A 21,309-nucleotide genomic window follows, 5' to 3' on the forward strand; every position below is an offset into this window, starting at 1 on the left:
AATAATTTTATCTAGAAAATAAATATTTTAGCCACATTTCTTCCTCTTAAAAAATGGCCTCGAGCTTTCCAAATCTCAGTCTCTTTATTTGCTCAATGATGTCATAAATGTACCTACATTGGGGCATTATGGATAATCATATGAGAATATTTCTGAATTCAGTCTGGAAACTACACATTATTAACATACAAGAATAAAATATTAAGTTTGAGAATTCAAATATGTGACAATCAGCTCATACAAATTTATTTGAATTTGAAATAAATATAAAAGTGACTTATATTTAAAAGGAGTTATCTTCTCTTTGAAGCTGTAGCATATATAATTGGTGTCCATGGTCTCAGTTTAGAACTTGAAGACATAAAATATTAATATTAAAAGTAGTTATGTCTGTGTTATTTGCAGAATGCATATGTGACCTGCAAGAGGAAAAAACAAGGAAATGATGGTGACTGCACATTTGCTGCACCAGACAGGGGACAAGTTGTGTGCATGCCCACTACCCTGAGGCTGTTCACCTCCTTCCCTGCACTTGAGCATGTGGCCTCTCCTGGTGGTCTCATAGCAACACCCTCCTCCACACACCACTCACTCACAAAGCCATGTTCATTCTAAATTGTGCCTGTGATGCTTTTAAGTGATGATGATAAAGGGTTGCATCTTTCAAGGAGTGAAAGATGCATGCTGGCCTGGTTTTGGGGGCGGCACAAGACTTTACCCCAGATGAAATATCCTCACCCTGGCCTCCTCAGGCACTGGCTGGCCTTTAGGGAAAGATCCAGGGATTTCTAGCCTTTTCCAATCTCAGTGGAACAGATGTAGCTGCTTCATCTGCAACTAAGACTGGCTCTGAATACACAATATGCTTCTTCTACAAACAACCCCTCACAGGCTGAGAATCCTGCAGGCCACCAGCAATTCTAGAAAAGCACACCTCACTTTCTAGGATTTCCCTCATTTGTCCCTTCTCCAATCTTATGAGCAATGTTAACAAATCTAGAGGTTTGATAAAATCAGTGGTGTGGGTTTGATTTTCAAATTTTAATTAAAATCTGTATAAGTTTCCATTCTGATACTTTCATCCTGTTTTAATATCAAGCATTACACACACAGCTGAGTGAGAACCAGTGTCACCCACACACAATACTTTTGTCAGAGCTGGTGCTTCACTGTGGCATTTGTCAATTGATATCAGATGGCTCTATTCTAATGGCGCGGCTCTAGATCGGGCCTCTCAGTGGAAACCATACGATCTCTCTCTTTCGTCTTCAATTTTGCTTTCCCGGTTGGCTCCTTTTTCAGATATTACAAATAAGCTCAAAGTTCTTCTCTATTATTCTTTCCTCTTCCTCAACCTCCTTAAATACTGTCTAAATTTCTTACTTTCTTTAATGCCAAACTCCTCAATTATTGCAATATAACTTCTATCCAGATCATATTTCTAAAACTTTTCAAAGTTAAATCTCTATCCTTGGTGGTTCCAAGAACCTGATCCCAAGTTCTATCTTACTGAAATGGTCTGTTATGGACTGAATGTATGTGCCCCCCCCCCTCAAAATTCATATGTAAAAGCCCTAACCCCAAATGTGATTGTATTTGGAGATGGAGCCTTTGAATTATTATTAGGTAATTAGGTTTAGATGAAGTCAGAAGGTTGAGGCTCCTAGGATGGGATTAATGTCCTTATAAGAAAACCACCACAAAGGCCCGCTTCTGTGTGTGTGTGTATGTGTGTGTGCTCACATAATGAGGAGGTTGTGTGGGCACACAGCCACAAGACACAAGATGGCTGACTGCAACTCAAGGGGACAGGCCTCGCCAGAAACCAACCATGGTGGCATCCTGATCTCTGACTCTCAATCTCCAGAACTGCAAGAAAATAAATTTCTGTTATTTAAGTTGCTTAGCCTGTGGCATTTTGTTATGGCAGCCTGAGCAGATAAAGACAGTCTTCCCCTTGGTTTCCATAATATGACACCCTCTTGTTTCTCCCATTCTTTTTGATTACATTTTGTTTATTGCCTTCAGATTTTTCTTCTTTACCTTCCCTCTTAAGTGTTACTGTCCCCTAATGTTCTTCCTCCTATTTTCTTCTTTTTTCATATCATAACCACTCTCTTGGCCACTTTAAGTATTTTGACAATTGATCTTCAAATCTAGAGCTCTAGCATAGACCTTTCTCTTGAGCTCCAGACTTAAATTACTAAGTATCTCTTGGATGCCATCATTTGGATGCCTTTATAGCATTTTCGATTGGTAAGTCTGAAACCCAACTAGTCAACATCTCCCATGTCTCACTCCTGTATTCCTTATCTGTTTTTGTGGTAGCTGTATTTTTCCAACCACCCAGGCTCAAATCATGAGAGTTCTATTCTATTTTTTATTACTTCTTTCACCTCATATAACTGGTATTATAGTTATAACAAATTAAGCTCAGAAAACATTTTTATATGCATGTCTTGGGATCAACTTTCCCTCCATTGCTCCAGTTTAAGGCTTTTCTTTTTAACCTGTCATTTGGATTACTGTGACACTCTATTAACTAGTCTTTCTATAGCCAACCTTTTCCCATAAAGGAAAGCTTATCCATGATTATGAAGCTACACATAAACCTTTAATGCATTTTGTGATTTATAGGAAAAGTATCTAAACTTCCTATTAGAACATTGACCATTATCTATATTCTATCCTTCTTCTGCATTTGCACATTTACCCACCACTACACCTCTCTATGTGCTTCATACACACCAAATTCCATACTGTGGCCCCAAAGTGCATTAACATTTCTGAATTTTCACTTGTATTATTTTCTATATGTGAAATGGTCTCATGGTAGCACAATTTGTCTTGTTGGAAAGCATCCTTTAAGGTCAAGTTCAAAAACCACTTTTACTGATAAATCTTTTCAATCCTTCCACAGATACTACTTCATTAGTTGGACTTAATCTATTTCTTCCCTAGATACTTAAAATGTTATATTGGTCTTCTATTATAGTAGCTACCATAGTATATTTAGTTATATTTTTGAGTGTTCCCTCTACTATATTGCAGGATTGATACAGCCAGTATCTGCCTCTTTTATCTTTTTTTATCCTGAATATTACCTAGCACCATATATCAAGTGCCTAACTACTTTCAAGCTTACTGTTGAAACAATGATTGATTATAAAAATGAATGAATGGACAATAGAGCCTCAATAAATATTACTACCAAGTAATAAAATTCTATGACAAATTCTTCAATAAAATCTGTGTTTATGAGCAAATCAAGTGAAGGATTATAATAACTTTTAACGCCATGTACTGTGTGATTAAGGGAAAAAATAATTTCAAAATGACAGATTTTCTGAGCCAGAATATTGAATAAATTCTTCCAAATTAGTTTTACTATGCTATAGTACTGTGGGGTGACTATAGTTAACAATAAATTATTGTATATTTTCAAATAGCTAGAGGAGAGAATTTTTAATGTCTCTATACTAAGAAATGATAAATGAGGTGATAGATATGCTAATTACCATGATTTGATCATTACACATAGTATACAGATATTGAAATAGCATACTGTACCTCATAAATATGTACAATTATGTGTCAATTAAACATAATAGAAATTAGCAGAGCTGTAAAAAATAAATCAGGGCCTTATCAAAAAAAAGAGGAGAACATGTTAGCACTATTTGACTGTGATATCTGTTGGATCATTATCATATTTCCCTTCATAATCAAAAGAGGAAAAAACATATCAAAATGTTTACCCATGGCATAATGACTAATGCCACAGGCTTATTTAGCTCTACTGCTGGACAAAATATGTTTCTAGCAGAGAAAGAAAAGGAAAATTTCCACAGAGCATCATTCGATTTAGTATTTCACTTAGCTCTTGCACTAAGTAAAAAATGTATTCAAATGCTTAAGAAACAATCACAGGAGCATAATAATATTCTATTCTCTTAGGAATTTATGTTTTAAAATTATGTTTTAAAATTCTTTGTATCAATCTGGTGCCTTTTGGAGGGCTATAATTGCTTTTCAGTTTTGCAATTTCATGCAAAAGGTCATAAGAGTTTATAGTCACATTTTAGCTCTATGTACCATCAGATTGTTTGGCACTCATTGAGGTTATTTATCCAAAAAATAATTAGAAATGTTACTGTGACATTTAGTTATTGATATAATTTTTTAAAAGAAGTACGTCATTTGCATAGTATTTTAATTTTTCAGTTGAATTATGTTAACTCATTTTGCCTTAAAAGGAAGTGATAAATAACTTGAATCTAAATAATTTAGTTTTTTATAACCATCTATGGATCTGTATGTTTTCTCTAATGCCAAGAAAGATAAATTTTCTAATATGTTTATATTATCTTAGGCTAGAATATTTTCTCATTAAGTACATTAAAATAACAGCTAAAGAAGTTAGAAGTGTCAAAGGCAACTTCAGTTGATCTTCAGGATAGGGTTGCCTGAAAGGACTTCTGTGTATAAATAACTCAACCTAAACACCCAATTTATTGACTAAACTCTTCCTAAATTATGTTCCAGAAAATGTAAAGCAAGTACTCAAATCTTTGGTTTGGCATATCTTTGGCTGTGCATAAAATAAAAAATTTAAGTAAACTTTGCAAAAACAGACATGCAACCTCATCCTTCCCATGTATCTCAGAAACAGCCTGTCTATGAGAATGTCATTGGCCTTACAACTCAGAACAATACTCAGACAGAGAGATCAGTTGGAAGCTCTTCATCATAGCATCTGTTCTGTGTTTATAGCTACATATGCAGAATGCCAAACACCCTCAGTGTATCATAAACGTAGGAATTACACATCCTGAATAGTCATAAACTCATTGGATGATGTGTTCTTTAGAGTTTTCAGCCCCTTGTGTCAGTTGACAAAACTCTTCTAGATTTTTGCCACCATAGAAAATATTAGATTGTTTTTGTAACTTTGGAGACAAACTAGGAAAACTTTAAGTGACACAGAAAGATAACAGTGTAGGCACTGAGATTATTGTTATATTTTGAAATTACATTCTCATAGATAGTTACAATACAGGTTGTCCCCAAAGCCACCATACATAGGGAAAATGGAAAATTGTAGCTAAATGTACCTGTATTTACAAAATATTCATTACAAAATTTTATAAAATTTTTCCTTAAGGCGACTTTTGGGACACCTTGTAGAAGCAATAGCAGAAGAAATGAGAAAAGTGGGTAACAAGTAACTGTTTTCCATAGAAGTTTAAAACATCCGTGAGTCATCTTATATGTGTGGTGCATCTTGGAGAAGCTACAAAGTGTACTAAGAAAGCTGCATGTTATAATTATTAAAGAGAAATACATTCCTTATCATCATATTAATCTGGTAATGCTTGATAAATTACAGCTAATAGTTCAACAAGTTACTGATGAAACCAGCACTTCCTACACAACCAATGCAGTTAATTTAGAGCAAGCTAACTTTTCTCTCAAAAGCAAGATTCCACATGAAATTTATTTCTCAATTCATAATGGTGAAAGGACTATGCTCAAAGTGTAAAGAAAGCAGTTCCAGGTCTGGGAAGGTGATTTCTTACAGCAATGTCTGTCCGCTAGGGAAGTGCTCAGCATCGTTAATGTGACACCAGAGAGCTCCATCTCATGCCAGCAGCAAGTACCGAATACTATTCATTAGTCCCGGGTGTCTTGGACGGGTGCCCACATCTGTCTGTACACAGAAGCATTGGGAAAACTTGAAAAAAAAAAATACACATTCCTGAGTATCAACACGAGCTATCTTGATTACATAGGTTTTCCCTTTTCATTAATGGTTAGAAGAAGAGCTTTGAGAAATGACTCATAACCAAAAATCACATGAAAGTTTGTGAAGAACCATAATAACAGCAGGAAGTTTAGAAACATGGAGCTGATGATGGTAGATCACATGATGGAGCCCTCAGAAAACCATATTTGATACAATAAAGGGAATCTTTTAATCCCTGCAAACATTCCAGTTTAAAGAGTGTCTTCTTTCTTTTTCATTTTTTTCCTCTCAGTCCTTCCCTCTTAATGAAAATTGTTACAATGCCATTTTGCATCTGGACTCTGGCTAATTGTCTATTCCCCCTCACCACCTCATTTCAGGACCTTGCTGTTTTGTTTTCATGCTTGCTGATAACTGCCTGCCAGGAGGCTCATACTGAGGGGAGGTTACCTAGAATACAAAAATAAAGTAAAAAAAAAAAAAAAATGGCAAGGGAAAAAAAATGAGCAACTGTTATGATCAACATAAAGAACTTAAAATTGATACAGCAAAAAGTAGGAATAAGTTATTGGCTTCATTCTAATGTTGAAAAAATGCAGGGATGTCTATACTTGAACTAATAATAACTTTATGGATTTCAAAGATATGTTTTTCCACAGACTTCCTCATTGGTCCCTCAAAGTATATGATTTCTGTAAAAGATACACAGGTTGCTGCTTGGCAAATAAAGATACAAAACACAGAAATTTCAGACATATAGATTTTTTGGCATGTGTTAAGATGAGAAAATTCATACCAGTTAAGTCCTTGGCAAAGAACGGTTAAGTGGAATTACATTTAAAAGTGACACAAGTTCATAGTAGCTTAGTTTCCTCATCTACAAAATGGAGGAAAATAACATCCATCCCCCTTACCTTGCTGATGGGTTTAGGTGGATAGAATAGTTATAAAACAATCTGTATGTTATAATTATTTCTATTAAAATTCTTCACTTTTGTGAAGATTGTTTGAAAGAGAAAAATTAATAATGCTAATAGGAAATATTTCTTAGTTTTTGGAAAACTCAATTACCCTTAGAATGCCAAGCACTGGTGCATTTTTAAAATTAAAAATGTTACATGAAATGTGTTTTCATGGATCTCAGAAAGAGATGACCCATGCAAATTCTAACATATGCTTTTTCTCAAAAGATAGGCAGGAAAATGATAGGAAAGGTTTTATTACACGAATTACCCAGAAGAATTACCATAACAGAAATCACCTGGACTTTGACATTCATACCAACTCTCAAGTTTGGGGTTCATCACCCTTATTTGGTCTCTTTTTATTACTATATATATTTTAATATATATAATATATATATTTTATATATAGTAATATATATTTTACTATACTATATATATTTTATGTTACTATAAATATATATAGTAATATATATATTTTAATATGTATATTTTGCTACTTTATGATTAAGAAGCTATTCTGATCATGACCTTGCAGTGGAGATGGCCCAATTCATGTGTAGTATTATGGATTATCTTTATTACAATATTCAGTATAGGTCAATAAATAAGAGTGATACGATAAAATAATTGCTTAAGGGACCTTTTTTCAGGACATACTTGGTGCTCAGCTGTAATCAAATTTTGAAATGGGCAATTTCTCCAAATGCTAAGCTTCCTTCCCCTCTACCCAGGTTAATACTAATGTGGTTCCAGAATGATGAAAATAAATCAGAAGCTATCCTCACCATGTCTAAACTAGAAATTAGAACTAGTGCTTGCCTCTCTGACCCAGACACCAGAGGTATGCTGATTCTCTGTAGAGGGAGGGCCCAGGAGAAAGGGAAAAGTTACAGGCAGAACTGAAGCTTCAGCTTTTAGGCAAAAATGAGAACATGTTCAGCTGCTTGTCATTTCATTCTCCTTGTTCTTTCAGAGGAATGAAATCAAAGAGGACCTTCAGTTCTACATTCCTACTGAAACAGAATGTGCGATTGGAAAAAGAGAGAAAAGATTAAGAAAGGGAAGAGAAAACATTGGGAAAATGGAAGAAAACAACTCAGACAAATAGAAGAAAATAGGTAGGGATAGAAAGTGAGAGAAAAAAGGGAAGGAGGGGGAGGGAGAGGGAGAGAGAGAAGAGAGAAGAGAGAAGAGAGAGAATGGAGAGAGAAAATAGAAGAGAGACAAACCCAGGTCAGATAACTCACTTGGCATTCCCTGCCCCTGGCTTCTTTCTTCGGAAAATGTTGAGAAAAGTGTTGGAGCGGCAGGGCAGCTTGCCATCGCCAACATGCATGCGGACTACGTCAGAGGTGGTGAAGGCACTGCGGACATTCCTCTCAGGCTTGGCAATAATGATGTACATCTTGGGGGTGAACATGCACCCCAGGGCCACCGTTACACTGAGGCTCACTGCAAAGCAGGTCGTGATGATCTTGTAGTTGCTCCCAAAGTAAATGGGCACAAAAGCTAGCCAGATGATGCAGGTGGTGTACATGGTGAAGGCGATATATTTGGCCTCATTGAAGTTGGCGGGCACATTGCGGGTCTTGAAGGCATAGTAGGTACAGCTCATGATGAGGAGTCCATTGTAGCCCAGAGGAGCCACCACACCCAGGTTGCTGGTATTGCAGATAAGGTAGACTTCCTTGATACTTGGGTAGGACAGAATGGGCATGGGGGGCTCCATGATGATCAGAGTTATCACCAGGGTTAGCTGCACACTAATCAGAATGGAGGCAATGATCACCTGGGCCCAGGCACTCATGAACCTGGGCTTCCGGGTGCAGATCTTCTTCTTGCTGCCAGCCAGGATGCGTGCGATGCGATTCGTTTTGGTCACTAATGCAGAGTAGCACATGGCAGAGGAGAGACCAACCAGGAGGTGCTGGAGGTAGCAGGATGTGGTAGTAGGTTTGGCGATGAGAGTGAAAGGGCACACATAACCAAGGAAGATGCCAGCTAGGATGATGTAGCAGAGCTCCCGACTGGAGGATTTGACCACTGGAGTGTCCCGGTACAGTACAAAGATGAGAGTGACAAACAAGGTAACAAGGATGCCCAGGCAAGAAAAGGCGATGGCTATGATGGACTCTATGTTGCTCCACTCAAGATAGCGGACGGGAATGGGCTCACAGCCTGTGATGAGAAAAATTGTTTTAACATAAATCCAAGGTTTTTGCTGACCAATAATAACAGTACTTACTAGTTACCAGAGACACAGCTATGTTTGCATCATTCATGATTTATGTTCTTTTATGCTTTCGGAAAATGCTTCACTGTCACACAAATAAAGATACACCATCGTAAATCTTCTCCCCAAATCTAATCTCATCACAAGCCTAATGGGACATTCTTGAACCTATAAAAATGATCCTTTCTTCCAGCACTAACATTATAAATGGATGACACTCTGTGGATGGACCTTAGTTCTACACTTTAAGAAAAGAGAAACAAAACAAAATAAAACAAAACAAAACTGCATTTTCAGTGAATGCTGATAATGTAATAGAATAAGTTAGTTAGAAATAAACTACCAAAATTTTCATTTTTATGCACTCATTATCTATAGGTAAGTCCAGCTCATAGCAAATATATTTTGGTCAGTAGAGTACTTTAAACATAAATTTAATTTGAATTCTTTGGAAGAATGTGCATTCTTCTATTTATCACATAACTCTGTATTACCTTAAATATCATCCCTTTCTTTAGTCATGAATTGTCTGTATCTGGCATCTGAGGGCCTTTGAGTCAGTAGCCTCTAGTAGACATACTAAGGACGAGAAATCTCCCTTCACCTATCTCTTGAAAGAAGAGACCAACATTGTGTTTCTAAATGTCCTGCTTATCTTTTCCTTCTAGATAAAGAATAAAATCTGTTTTGTATCTCAGAGGGAAAGAAAAACTTATCAGGCCCTGGAAACAATCCCTTTACAGGATTTTATGTTTGGTCTGGGCCAGTATTTTCTAAATTGTGAGAATAAAATCATTTTCATAAATTTAAGAAAAAACTCATTGTTCTGTAGCCATGGCAACAAAGAACCATGAGAACCTATCTTAAACATGTTCAGTCAATCAACAACTTGTCTCAATGAACATGTTTTTGCATGTCAACCACAGAGTGTCAACCCTTGCTTCTGAGACAGAATCAGAGACAAAATCGCTTCAATAAAGGAGTGTCATCCAATCAACAACAGTCTCACATGAGTAATTACATTTCTACAGACAATGTCAACCAGCTCATGCTCTGAAAATTGGATAATCCTGGAACGCCACACTTTCCAGTCTTTTCTGCTCAGAGAAAATTTATCTGACTAGCATAGCTATCCTTTACTATAATAAGCAATAAATTCAGCTTTTGCATTCCTTTTTAAAATTTTATATATTTAGTCTCATCATCTTTCATATTTCTGAAGATGTCACCAAGATCATTTTGAATACCCTTATTTGGCAACATTCCAGGAGATGTTCTGTCCAACAGGTTCACTCGTGGGCCCCTCATCCCCAAACTCTTCCTTCCCATGTACTGCCATGTAAGAGTCAGTCTCAACAACGTTCTAGCTCTGGAAATTTTACTTAGCTCTTGTTGCTCAATTTATTTGGTTATCCTAAGATTTGTAGGCCTTTATATAAGGCCATTAAACTGGGGTCTTGGTGTAAGAAAATTACACTTACATCGTTATATTGAGTAATTCAACCTTTGGTTTTGATGTGTGCCATTTGGTAATTAGACATAAGCTTAGAATGTCCACAAACATTTTACTTTAGAGATATACAAATCTGATGATTAATTTTTCCATATCTTCTTATTCCCCTCCTGTTTTATCTTTTTTTGCTATTGTTTGCCTATATACACAGAGTCTCACTTAGTATCTTTTTTGTTTTGTTTTCAGTCATGTTTTCCATTGACTGTACAAGGGACTGGTCCACAGAGATCAGATGGAAGTATAAGGCCTAGGAATCCAATCCAAGCTGGCTCTGGGTGCTAGTGTTTGGAGATCCATTAAACTGATGACCAATTTATAAAAAGTGATTGATCACTCTTAGCCTCAAGTCCCTTAAAAAGTCGTTACAAGAGTACTTCCTATATCGGCAATTGTGAAAGATCACTTTGTTTAGTGATTGTGTGATGCCTTTCTACATCCTGTTGGGAATCTAAAACATTATTCACAGGCACAGACTCTTAACTGACATTAGTGGCCTCTCTTCTTGTAGATCAGAAATTGAGACTATGTCTAAGTCTCAATAGTTTTCTGGAAGAACTCCTGCTTTCTATATAAAGCAAGAGTTTCCCTGATAAAAGTCAGATAAATAATACATAGAAGATAGATAAGACAGACAGACAGATAGATAGATAGCTAGACAGACAGATAGCAAATAGATGATAGATAGATATTTAGAAAAACAACGGCCATATGGAGACATTTGATGTGACAAAACCGATAAATTAAAATGTTTAAAAGGAGCTCTAGACAAATGAGGAGATAAAACACCAAATAGTCAATAGTTAGTTCCTTTCACTGGCATACTGAAAAAACAAATAAAATTCAGAGAGAGTTCTTGTCAAGGCCTTTGTAATCTTCTGGAAGCTACTCTCTTTGCATTTCCTTCTTTCTCTATGCAACTTTATTTGGCTTCCTAAAGGAGCTACTCTATCCTCAGAGTTTTTATTATAAATGAATGTCACATTTAAAAATTTTTAGAATATAAGTTAGATCTATAGAAGTTGTATCTAATAAAACTCTGATCTAGAACCAAATTAAGAGCTACTATTGAAGATTTTTCAAAACTTCAGGGATAAAGGAAAACATATTTGCTATAGAATTCAGGATTTTTACTAGATACTTACTATTGTATATTATACATATACAAATATGTCCCAATTAGTTTTAATTAATTGCTAGCCTCTCATGAAGAAAAGTGTTGAAAAGCAGTAGAGTAGAAAAAATAAGATTTAAATAACTCAGTCATGCAAAATTGAAAAACCAAAAATAAAAAATTCATTACATAAGGCGCTTTCAGGTTTCCTTTTAATAAATATTCAAAGTTGTAAACTAAATAAAGATGAAAGGTAAACTTTGAGAAATGTTCAAATAGTGCTGGGGTAGATTCAACAACTGACTTAAGGAGGACCATATCTTTTCCTCTGTAAATGATCTTAGACATCCTTAATAAGTGGAATCAAATAGAAAAAAATTAAAGTGTAAAATTTCCAATTTATAAAATATCTGATATGTGGCTAGACATTTTCAAATATACTTAAAAAGTAAATAAGCTAGAAATCAATGTAATCGTGGGTCTTTAGGTAAACCAAATAAAATGGTCTCTATTCTGTATGATTTAGGAGCCTATTGAAAAGATAACCTGTAGATACTATAAGCAGAAGTATCACTTAAAACACATTGGCTAAAACTCGGGCTAAGACATTGGCTAAAAACCTTTCCAATGACTTAACTCCATGGCAGACATTGGCACCCAGGAATTCCCTTGTCCTTTCTCTGAAATCCCAAAGGAAGCAATATCTCTTCCTTATTGGTATGGGTGCCTTTATGTCTACCAATAATTGAATTATTAATAGAAAATCAGGAACCTTGATTTAATAAGACCACTCAAATAGTAAAGACAATCCCATGTTCCAACCTATAGCTGAGATTACTATTGGAAGAATACTTCGTTATTCTCTGTGATGCAAATCCCACAAATTTAATAGGTAGGATCTACTTCGAGACATGTATTATAGTTCCTGAACATGATCAAATTATAGGTGTCCCAAAAAAGAAAATATCTACATTAAATATAATTCAAGAAATTATCTAAGAAATGGCTTTTGTCACAGAATCCCTAAGGACAAAAGACTCCAGAGAAATATGAAGATGGATTTAACACAGCATATCAGTGTTCTTGATGATTACAACAGATCATCACAGACACTTAGATTATCATGACTCTTCCTTTTTGTATAAATGTTAGGTTATTAAGTGTAGAATGCCTGATTTCCTTAAGTACTAAGTTTGACAGTTGAGATCTCTGACATTACACTTTGACACTTCTTGGATTTTTTTGTTTGTTTTGTTTTGTTTTGTTTTATTGCAAAGGTACATCCTCTTTCTTTCAAACTCACATTTTGGCTTGTGATTTTCTTTCAAACTTTTTTTAGAGCAATTTTTGTGAAACCATGGATAAGTAAAAAATTCATGTTATTTTTTAACGTGAGTTCCTTTGTGGAACTAATGTAGTACAGAGAGCTCAAAATATCAACAAAGTGTTTGGAAAGGATGTGGCTAATGAACGCACAGTACATCGATGGTTTGAAAAGTTCCATTCTGGTTATTTTAATCTTGAAAATGAGCCATGTGGGTGACCTGAGACCAAGGTGGATAATGATGAGCTGAAAGCTGTAGTGGAAGCAAATCCATCTCAATCTATGAGCAAATTAACAGTGAGGTTTGACATTACTATTCCAACAATATTGGACCATTTGAAACAACTGGGCAAGGTAAGAAGCTAAATAGACGGGTACCACATGGATTAAGCATCAGAAGAAAAATCGTCTCAAAGCTTGCCTTTCTTTGCTGTCACAACATAAAGGTAAACTATTTCTACACTGTGTTGTTACATGTGATGATGAAAAATGGATTCTTCTTGACAATCACAAGTGTTCAGTACAATGGTTGGATAAAGATGAAGTGCTGAAACACAGTCCAAACTCGAATATTCACCAAAAAAAGCTAATGGTGTCTGGTGGTCCAGGGCTGGTATTAGTCGCTACAGCTTCATGAAACCTGTTCAATCAATTACAACGGATGTCTACTGCAGCCCATTGAATGACATAAGGATAAGGATGCTTGCATATAAGCAGCAGAGATTGGTCAATAGAGACAGGCCAATCCCCTTGCAAGACCACATATCCCCGAAAACAATGCTGCTTGAACTATAGCAGTGGGACTTGGAAACTCTGTCAGCCACTGTATTCACCAGACCTTGCACCAGCTGACTGCCACTTCTTCCGGGCTTTGTGCCACTTATTGCAAGGAAAAATATTCAATTTTCAACTTCCCGTGGAAAACGCCTTTTGTGATTTCATTGCCACTCACTCTCCAGGCTTCTCCAGGCTGCCAGTATAAACAAGCTACCATTAAGGTGTAAAACTGTGTTGATAGTTTAGGCACATACTTGGATTAATTGTACTGATTTGTGTTTGAGATAGTAAACTAAACTTTTGATTCAAAATTGGATATTTCATATGTAATGACCTAAAATAAAAAAGCTACACCGTGCCCTAGCTGGATTAACTTAACAACATGGCACTGTGGAAGAACCATTGTCCATTGTGGTAGGCAGCTGCCAAGACGCCCTGCAGTGATCCCCACCTCCTTGTATTTATGCCTTTGTATAATACCCTCCCCTGAGTATGTACAGGGTCTGTGACTTTCTTCTGGTCTGTAGAATATAGCAAAATTAATGGGATGTCACTTTCAGGATTAGGTTACATAAGGTAATGACTTCCATCTGACTAGCAAACTCTCTCTTGCTGGCTCTGATGAAGCAACCTGCTATGTTGCCAAAGCCCCCATGACAAAGAATTGAAGGCAGTCCCCATTTAACCACCTACAAAATACTGAGGTCCTCAGTCCAACAAGCTTCAAGGATTATATTCTTCCAACAACCACATAAATGAGTTTGGAAGTATATCCTTTCCCAATCAAGCTGTCAGATTAGACCCGATCCCAGACTTGTGGTAGAAAGGTCATGAACCAGAGGACCCAGCTAAACTGTGCCTATATTCTTAAGCCATGGAAAATGTGAAATAATAAATGTTTGTTGCTTTAAGCTACTAATTTCTGGAATAATTTTTAATACAGCAATGGATAACCAACTAGCCCATTAAATCCAAACATAATTCAATAGCTAATGCTTACACTCTGCCTAAAGGCAATTGCAAAATAAATTAAATTACTCAAAACACCTTTAGGTCTTGTACTAGGTCTTTAAATCTAATGTTACCATATGTAATAAATTCCTGTTACTAACAAGAGCTGTCTAACATCATCTACTAGTTAATCAACTAGTTATGCATTATTGCTACTTCTTCCCGTATTACTATCCACTGATGTAATACTCATCATACAGCAACTTTATAAACCTTAATCAATGCAGGAGAATCTTAGAATTGTCTTTATGTCATGCAAAAGTGTCCCTGCACAGCATATAATTTTGGAGACTCCAGTACTAACTTTTGCTTAATTTACTATGGGTCTTGTAATAAAAATAAAAAGGTAGGCCAGATTCACACCTGTAATCCTAGCACTCTGGGAGGCTGAGGCAGGAGGATTGTTTGAGTTCAGGAGTTCAAGACCAGCCTGAGCAAGAGTGAGACCCTGTCTCAACTAAAAATAGAAAGAAATTAGCTGGACAACTAAAGTATATAGAAAAAATTAGCCAGGCATGGTAATGCATGCCTGTAGTCCCAGCTACTCAGGAGGCTAAGGCAGAAGGATCGCTTGAGCCTAGGAGTCTGAGGTTGCTGTGAGCTAGGCTGATGTCACAGCACTCTAGTCTGGACAACAGAGTGCCCTGTCTCAAAAAGAAAGAAAGAAAAAGAAAGAAAGAAAGAAAGAAAGAAAGAAAGAAAGAAAGAAAGAAAGAAAGAAAGAAAGAAAGAAAGAAAGAAAGAAAGAAAGAAAGAAAGAAAAGTGAAACTAGGCTTGGTATGCAATAAACAGTCAGTGTTATAAAAAATCCAGCACTTTACTTCAACCTAAATATTTCTTTTGTGGCCTTCTCTATGGTATATCAAATTGCTCAAATAAAGGAACAGATAAATACACTAATAGTTGGTATGCTTACAGAATAATTCACTTATTTAATATGATATAAAAACATGTTTTAAAAAGTCTTCAGATACTCATTGAAAATAAACAATAATTTTAATAATTTGATGTCTTAATGTTACCTAAAATAATTGCTATCATAAAGGTTGAGACTCACAGTAAAAGAGGCTCTATAAAAGGTATAAATCTATAAAAATACTTTAGAAATATAATATAAATATTTTTGGGATGACTGTGCTAAACAGTCTGCCCTGACTAAAAGTCCTTACCAAAGGGTCTCATATAAAACAACAAAAAAATAATTTGTTAATTATAAAAAAATCTTTGGAGAAGTTCAAGTATTTAAAATCAGGCCAAAAACATTCTAAAAATACTTCTAAAATGATCGTGTTGTATGATCCATGAAGATGATATTGGCAAAACCAGAATGGCTATCTGGTAGCACCAGATAAAATATCTAATGAACAATGGATAAAGTCCTCATGAAAACAATGAAACTAAGTATTCCAGGAGGGAAGAATTTGCCACCAAGTTAAATACTAATGAGAAAACATGTCCAGGATAGCAGAATATGTGACCAATTTATGCTTCATTTGTAATTAAATCAATCTGGAAAAATTGTGAAGGGAGGGCATTGACTGATAAAATTGCAAAAGAATCCTTTGAGCATCTCCAAATGGATTGTCTCCCTCTATAATTTGTGAATATGTACCAGTTCAAATAGTGTGTTTATTTTCTGAATTGGTTGAAGCACTCCTTGTTGAAAAGCCACAATCTTCACAATGGCTAAAATATGATTAAATTGTTATTTCTTAGCTGGAATTTTCCAATTTAAGAATCCAGTGATATGGTGACATTTTCACTGGAACATTTATGCATGAATTTAAACTGTGCAAGGATGTCTTCTTCATCATTCCCAATCCTCTGGAAAAATGAACAAGAAGCTTAGTATTAATGATTATACACATGAGTGATTTCAAACTGAAGTTCTGCAGAAAGTCTCCAGAAACAGAAAGGTCATGGAAGTTGATTGCTAACCTGAGAAACCTGGAGCACGCTGATGACCATACAATGATCTTCTGTGCAAGATCATCAAAAGAAGATCCTTCTGTATATCATACACTCCTTTGCATACTATTGCTTATTCACGTTGTTTTTTTTTTACTGATTCTAAATTATACAAATTTGAGTTTGTCTTTACTGTTTTCCTTTCTAGTAGTAGAAATTTTTCTGAGCCTAGATGTTATTAGAGACAATCATCATTCTAACTCAATAATTCTGTTATATCAAGGTATTGTTAGTAAAAATAATTTAAGAAATAGTACAAAGGTATGTTATGCTAATGTTTCTAATGGTACACTGTGCATATGCAGAGATTTCATGAGTTCAGATATTTGAAAAGATTCAGAAGACTCGTAGATGACATTAATGTCATAATTTTATTTAAAGGCAATAGGTATAATACAGTGAGAGAAAGAGCAGGTCAGCACCATGGGACCAAGAAATACCAAGATGCAAGCTCTCTAGGTCCTTATTTACACATGGACATACTTCATCTGTGAATTGAACTACCAAGATCTGCATGATAAATAATGGCTTTGAGTCAGCTAACACAGAAGTTCCCAGTGGAGTCTTCTATCACCATCAAGTCATGTAGCCAAATCAGGCTGTCTAATCAGCTATGCCAGGTGAAATCTATCAGTATTAACTGGATTTCAAATATTAAACTGCATATCATAAATCCAAGTTCCAGTTATGTGGCCAAAGTCAAAGACACATACTAAAGCATCTCCACAGATAATTATAAAATTGTCTAAGTTCAGCTATAAAATAACTCTATCCTATACAGTATGCCATATACAAATGAAGAAAAATGTTCTTATGCTAGAAGGGAATATAAGTACTATTGTGTTAATACTAGGAGTTTGTCATGACAACACCCAGAAACATACTTTCAACTCCACTATGGTTGCTTTATCTCTTGGGAAGATTATAGATTTTTTTTTTTCATATGAGGAAACCAGGTTCTTTAATGTCAATCCAGAATCACCCAAAAGGAATCCCCTGGAGATTGGAACTGATAATTTACATTTTTAATATGCTTCTTAAAAGTTGGAGTTTCTTTTCCCTCCCTCCCTCCCTCCCTCCCTCCCTCCCTCCCTCCCTCCCTCCCTCCCTCCCTCTCATCCTTCCTTCCTTCCTCCCTCCATCCCTCTCTCTCTCTCTCTCTTGATATCCTGAATTTGAGAAGCATTGGCTTTGTCATCTTGAGGGAATTAGCTGTAATATCCATATTGCCCACATATGTAATATAAAGTGGGGTTTTTTTTCCCTTTTTTGAAGTTTAAAAAGAAGATTTATCCCACCCCAGGTGTGTTTGTGTATCCCAAGACTAGAACTGGTGGGGGCTGGCTTCAACCAGTGGTGAGTAGTGTCTACCAGACCCCTAGAATTCAAAAGGAGAAGACGTCTTGGGAGTTGTGCATACTATATCTGAGGCTCTGAGAGCTTGAGACCTGGGACATGTACATGGTTAGAGTTATCCTTGAAAACTCAGAGCTGTCAGATGAGTCAGTTTCCTTCAAGCAAACTACAAATTACTGAGCAAAATCAAAGAAAAGTGCTGATAACACTGATATGAAGACTAGAGGCTACTTATAATTTTTGAACCAAATATTAGGAGGCTTATAAGATCCAAATATATTGGAGAAGAATAAAATTTAATATCATAACTTTTTCCAATGAGGTCAAGTAAAATTTAATATGAATCAAGAAATAAAGAAAGACAAAAAATATTTTAGCCAGTGTGTCTTGAGGCAATTCATAACATTTACAATACTATTGCATGATCATATAAGACTTTCTTAATGTTATTACATTATATTATATAATTCTATTATAATTTAATACAATTCTATAAAGTGAAATTATAGTTATAATTCAATGTCCCCTCATCTGTGAAGGCTTTTCTCTTTCTAGAGAAAAATAATTGCTACTTTCTCTGCATTTTACACATATACCTATTGTGGGACTTATAATCGACTGTTTACGTATCTAGTTTCATATGAAGCTCTTCCCTCAGGATACAGACCTTGCTTAATTCACCTGTATATCCCCACTTTCTCAAAAACTGTCTGGCACAAAACAGGCGGTAGTGTGTACTGTAGAATTAAATAAATTACTAGATCGTAGTGTGAGAGATCAGGGCAACTGTTGGGATGGAGAAAATTGTTAAAATTAGTTAATTTCTATTAGATGTGAGTGTTTTCTTTTTGTATAAAAAATTAATGTAGTCTGTCTTCCTAAGGAATCCTCTTACATTATTTGACTTTTTATGAGAAATACGTAGCTTTGGATAACATATAATTGGTCTGTGAATTGTTAAATTACTGTCAAGCTATGTATCACGGCAGAAGAGATCCCTGTTTTTGCATCATAAGAAATAAAGTGTGAAATTTTAATGCTGAATTAAAATGTGCAATTTCACGAGAAGAAAATATGAGAATCTTATTAACACCTTCAAAAAACACTTCCTCTAAGAAATATACCAGTTTTCCTTCATGGCCAAAAAAGCAACATATTTTAATGGAAATTTAAAAACTACTTATAAGCCAGTTTTTAGTCATTAATATTAGAATCTTTGGAGTTTAAATAAAAAGTAACTATCTGTTAAAGTGACTTTAAGTATATTTTAATACATAATTAAAAGTAAAAAGTACATTTTAATTCAGCAAAATAAACTTTTTTGAAGAAGGCATTTCTCATTTTTATTAAAATTTAGTTTTATAAAAACCCAAAAGTAGTTAAAACCAAACACCTACTTAAAGGCAATGCACTTGCTCTTCTGAGAATTTTTACTGATTTTTGGTATTCTATACCTGTAGGTTTTGTCTCTTCACAACTACCACTACCATGACAACACCAACACCACATTGCTATGTACTGTGCCCTTGCTCTGTGCTTGACATGGCACAAGAAATGGCAAATGTGATCTCATTTTCCATTCATGTATGAGACTAGAAGGAATGCAGAAATAATAGGCGTCATTAAAAATAAGTATATATTAGTATGAGAAGTGTATATTCTGAAAGACCTCAAAGATAAGGTCTCCATTTGATAAGGGTAGCTTCTTACCTGTCATTATTAGCTAACGTCAGAGTCTGAGCTGCTGCCTGGCTCCTCTCCTTTGAATGTTAAAGTGACTTTTAGGCATATGCTAGATCATAGTATATTAAATCTTTAAAAAGATAATTGTATTAATATTCATCTATTTATATTTAAGGAGGTTTTTTTATACTGTGCCAAATTAAAGAGCTTTAATAAATGTAGGTGATCATTTGGCAGCAGGAAGACAATATACAATGATCTCCCAGTGGAAGAACTGCAGAGAGTGAAATATATGATTTTCACTCTCATTATCACAGCATATTAGATCTTTTTGTATTTTAATGTTTTCAAAGAGGATAGAAATTATTTTTCACATATGAGATAAGCCCTAATTGAAGTGAAAATAGAGTAGTAGGGAAAGTTTGAGAAAGCTCAAAAGAATGTAGACAAGAGAAAAACTTTTGAACCTCAAAGCCAGGACTTCTGACTTCTAAGACCAACCTGTTAAAGAGGTCACTTGTGTCTGTGAGCCTCTTTCCAGGCTGCTGTGATCTCAGTCAAACAGATAAGAGAAATGACTATGAAGTCAACTCAACTCTCGAACACAATGGTGATCTAAGGGGACCTGCCTGTGTAGGAAAAAGATGCCTGGCAGGAAACACACACTGAGAAGGAGGATAAAAATTGAAGAGAGACAAAGTGAGTGGGCTGGGAGGCTGGAGTCCAGAAGGAGGTTGGAAAAGCTTTTCCAAGCCAGTCTACTGCCTGCCACCATGGGTGAGAGAGCATTAGGGGGACAAACACTCCTGGATTCTCATTGTGACTTTTCTATTAACCAACTGCATTGACCTCAATGAACCTGAGTGAGTCCCTTCTTCTTCCTAATTCTCTCAATTTAACAAGCATGTATTAGGTAGTTATTAAGATCAAGGCATCAGGTTAGTGCCAGAGAGCAGCATTTCTCCATGGGTGGGACATGGATTAAATGCATCAGGCTCTGCTTGGTCCCACCCCAGAACTAGCAAAGGAGAATCTCTGGAGATGGGTAATTCCTGCGTAGTTTTTAGGCACATGAAAGTTCGAAAGCCAGTTTTTAGCTAGAGAATAAAAAGATGAGTAAGATGCAGTTTGTACCTTCAAAAATATCATATTCTGATCTACTTTTCTTTTCTTTAAAAGGGGCCTTTGTACTAGGTGATTTCTAAAAGCTTTCTGATACTCATTTTACTTTAATTTTTTTTCTAACAGAATTAACATTTTGCAAGGTACTGACACTTAATAAGAATAATTTTAGTTATGTGACCTAGTTCTACTACCCAGCCATTTTTCATGTGCTTTGAATAAACTGCATGATTTCTTAGTCTCATATTCTCATTTGGAAGAAAGTTTAAAAAGTGACCCAACCATAAAAACCATCAAGAATGTTACAATAATCTCTGGTGATTTTCAACAGCACCAGACAGGCATGGAATCAGGAGTTAGTGAACTAGGTTCTGCTTCTAGCAACTAGTTGCCTGACCTTGTGCACACAATTTCAACTCTCTTGCTTCAGCTTCCTTTTTCTAAGATGAGGGGCTAGATCATTCATGTTCCAAAGTCTCTAAGTATTCAGATGACAAAG

General features: G+C 35.6%; 1 protein-coding gene across 6 annotated transcripts in view; it reads right to left on the reverse strand.

Annotated features, from left to right (window-relative positions):
- GRM1 (glutamate metabotropic receptor 1) overlaps nucleotides 1-21,309 on the reverse strand; it is a 423,752-nt gene that overhangs the window by 28,589 nt on the left and 373,854 nt on the right. For all 6 annotated transcript variants that reach the window (XM_076002883.1, XM_020287254.2, XM_076002885.1 and 3 more), the window contains exon 10: nucleotides 7,959-8,889. In XM_076002883.1, the coding sequence (XP_075858998.1) occupies nucleotides 7,959-8,889 (931 nt within the window). The remainder of the gene's footprint in view (nucleotides 1-7,958; nucleotides 8,890-21,309) is intronic.

This window comes from Microcebus murinus, chromosome 5, assembly GCF_040939455.1.
Source record: "Microcebus murinus isolate Inina chromosome 5, M.murinus_Inina_mat1.0, whole genome shotgun sequence".
Taxonomy (NCBI): Eukaryota; Metazoa; Chordata; class Mammalia; order Primates; family Cheirogaleidae; genus Microcebus; species Microcebus murinus.